This window comes from Tarenaya hassleriana, unplaced genomic scaffold (genome assembly GCF_000463585.1).
Source record: "Tarenaya hassleriana unplaced genomic scaffold, ASM46358v1 Cleome266, whole genome shotgun sequence".
Lineage (NCBI taxonomy): Eukaryota > Viridiplantae > Streptophyta > Magnoliopsida > Brassicales > Cleomaceae > Tarenaya > Tarenaya hassleriana.
In genome coordinates, this window is record NW_010965914.1 from 74773 (window position 1) to 76187 (window position 1415).

Consider the following 1415-nt stretch of genomic DNA (forward strand, 5'->3'; position numbering starts at 1 on the left):
CCGGGCTCCTCTCAAGGAAATCATCTCAAACCCGAAATGCCTACCAGCATCAGAACCCAGCCCCTCAACACGACCGAGCACCCCATCAGCCTCAGCAAAATTTCGGTCTGCCTCCATCTCAATCACAGGTAATTCCTGACTCCGACATCAAGTCTATGCTTGCACAACTTATGCAGGGTCAAGAAGCCATTCGCACCGAGATGCGAGAACATCAGCAGAAGACCGACGCCCATCTCAAGCTAGTTGACAACCAGATAGCGCAACTCGCTGCCTCTATCCCTTCGTGAGCTCAAGGATCACTTCCCGGGAACCCGGAAGCAAACCCCCGAGAGCACTGTAACGTTGTATCCTTGCGCAGTGGCAAAGAGCTCGTTAACCCTATCATCACATCTAGGAAAAAGGTCAGTGCTCTAACTCTGTTCCTACATCTTTTCCTGACCCTATAGCAACTCAAAAATCGACAGAGATCTCGAGTAATGAAGAACGCGACGTATACATACCACCGCCACCACGTCTGCCTCCGGTTCTTTTCCCTCAACGACTCAAGAAAACTAAAGAAGACACCCAATTTGCTCGATTTGCTGACATGGTGCGTAAGTTGGAGATCACTATGCCATTTCACGAGGTTATCACTCAGATGCCATCCTACGCCAAATTCCTAAAGGACATTCTCACAAAGAAGCGCGTCATCGAGAAGGAAACCATCACGCTTAATCCCGAGTGCAGCGCCATTCTTCAGCACGATCTACCACCGAAAATGTCGGGTCCAGATAGCTTCTCGATTCCCTGTAAATTGGGAAATATTTCTATAGATCGTGCTCTTTGTGATTTAGGTGCCAGTGTAAGTCTCCTACCACTCTCCATCTACAAGAAACTCAACGTGGGAGAACTCAAACCAACTCGCATGGCTCTTCAACTAGCTGATCGTTCTGTCAAATATCCTCTGGGTATTCTTGAGGACGTCCCGCTGAAAGTCAGCGATTACTACGTACCGATCGATTTCGTTGTGCTTGACATGGACGAAGACTCCAAAATCCCGATTATTCTAGGGCGGCCGTTCTTAAACACTGCAGATGCCATTGTCCACATTCGTGTCGGTCGACTGACACTCAAGATCGGCGACGAAACAGTGGAATTCACGCTCGACCAGAATTTCAAGCAACCATCTACAGTGGACTCTTTATGTTACATGGCTTGATGGATGCTTTAGCCGATGAGGTACTCTTTGAATTTCGTGATTTCGATGTCCTCTCTGTTGCTCTTTTTGCTGAACAGGGTTGCAATACCTTTACAGAGCCTCAAATTCACGCGTACACGTCATTCCTAGACGGTTTAGATGAAATGCCATGCAACACGGCCGTGTCGAATACAAACACAGACCGTGTCGATATTCTGCCAAAAATCATCGAACGTGA

General features: G+C 47.9%; 1 protein-coding gene across 1 annotated transcript; it reads left to right on the forward strand.

Moving 5' to 3' along the window:
* Window positions 1-586: 586 nt before the first annotated feature.
* LOC104817118 lies at window positions 587-1198 on the forward strand. The gene has a single exon (XM_010546193.1). It carries the CDS (start codon window positions 587-589, stop codon window positions 1196-1198), a length of 612 nt encoding a protein of 203 aa, XP_010544495.1.
* Window positions 1199-1415: the final 217 nt, after the last annotated feature.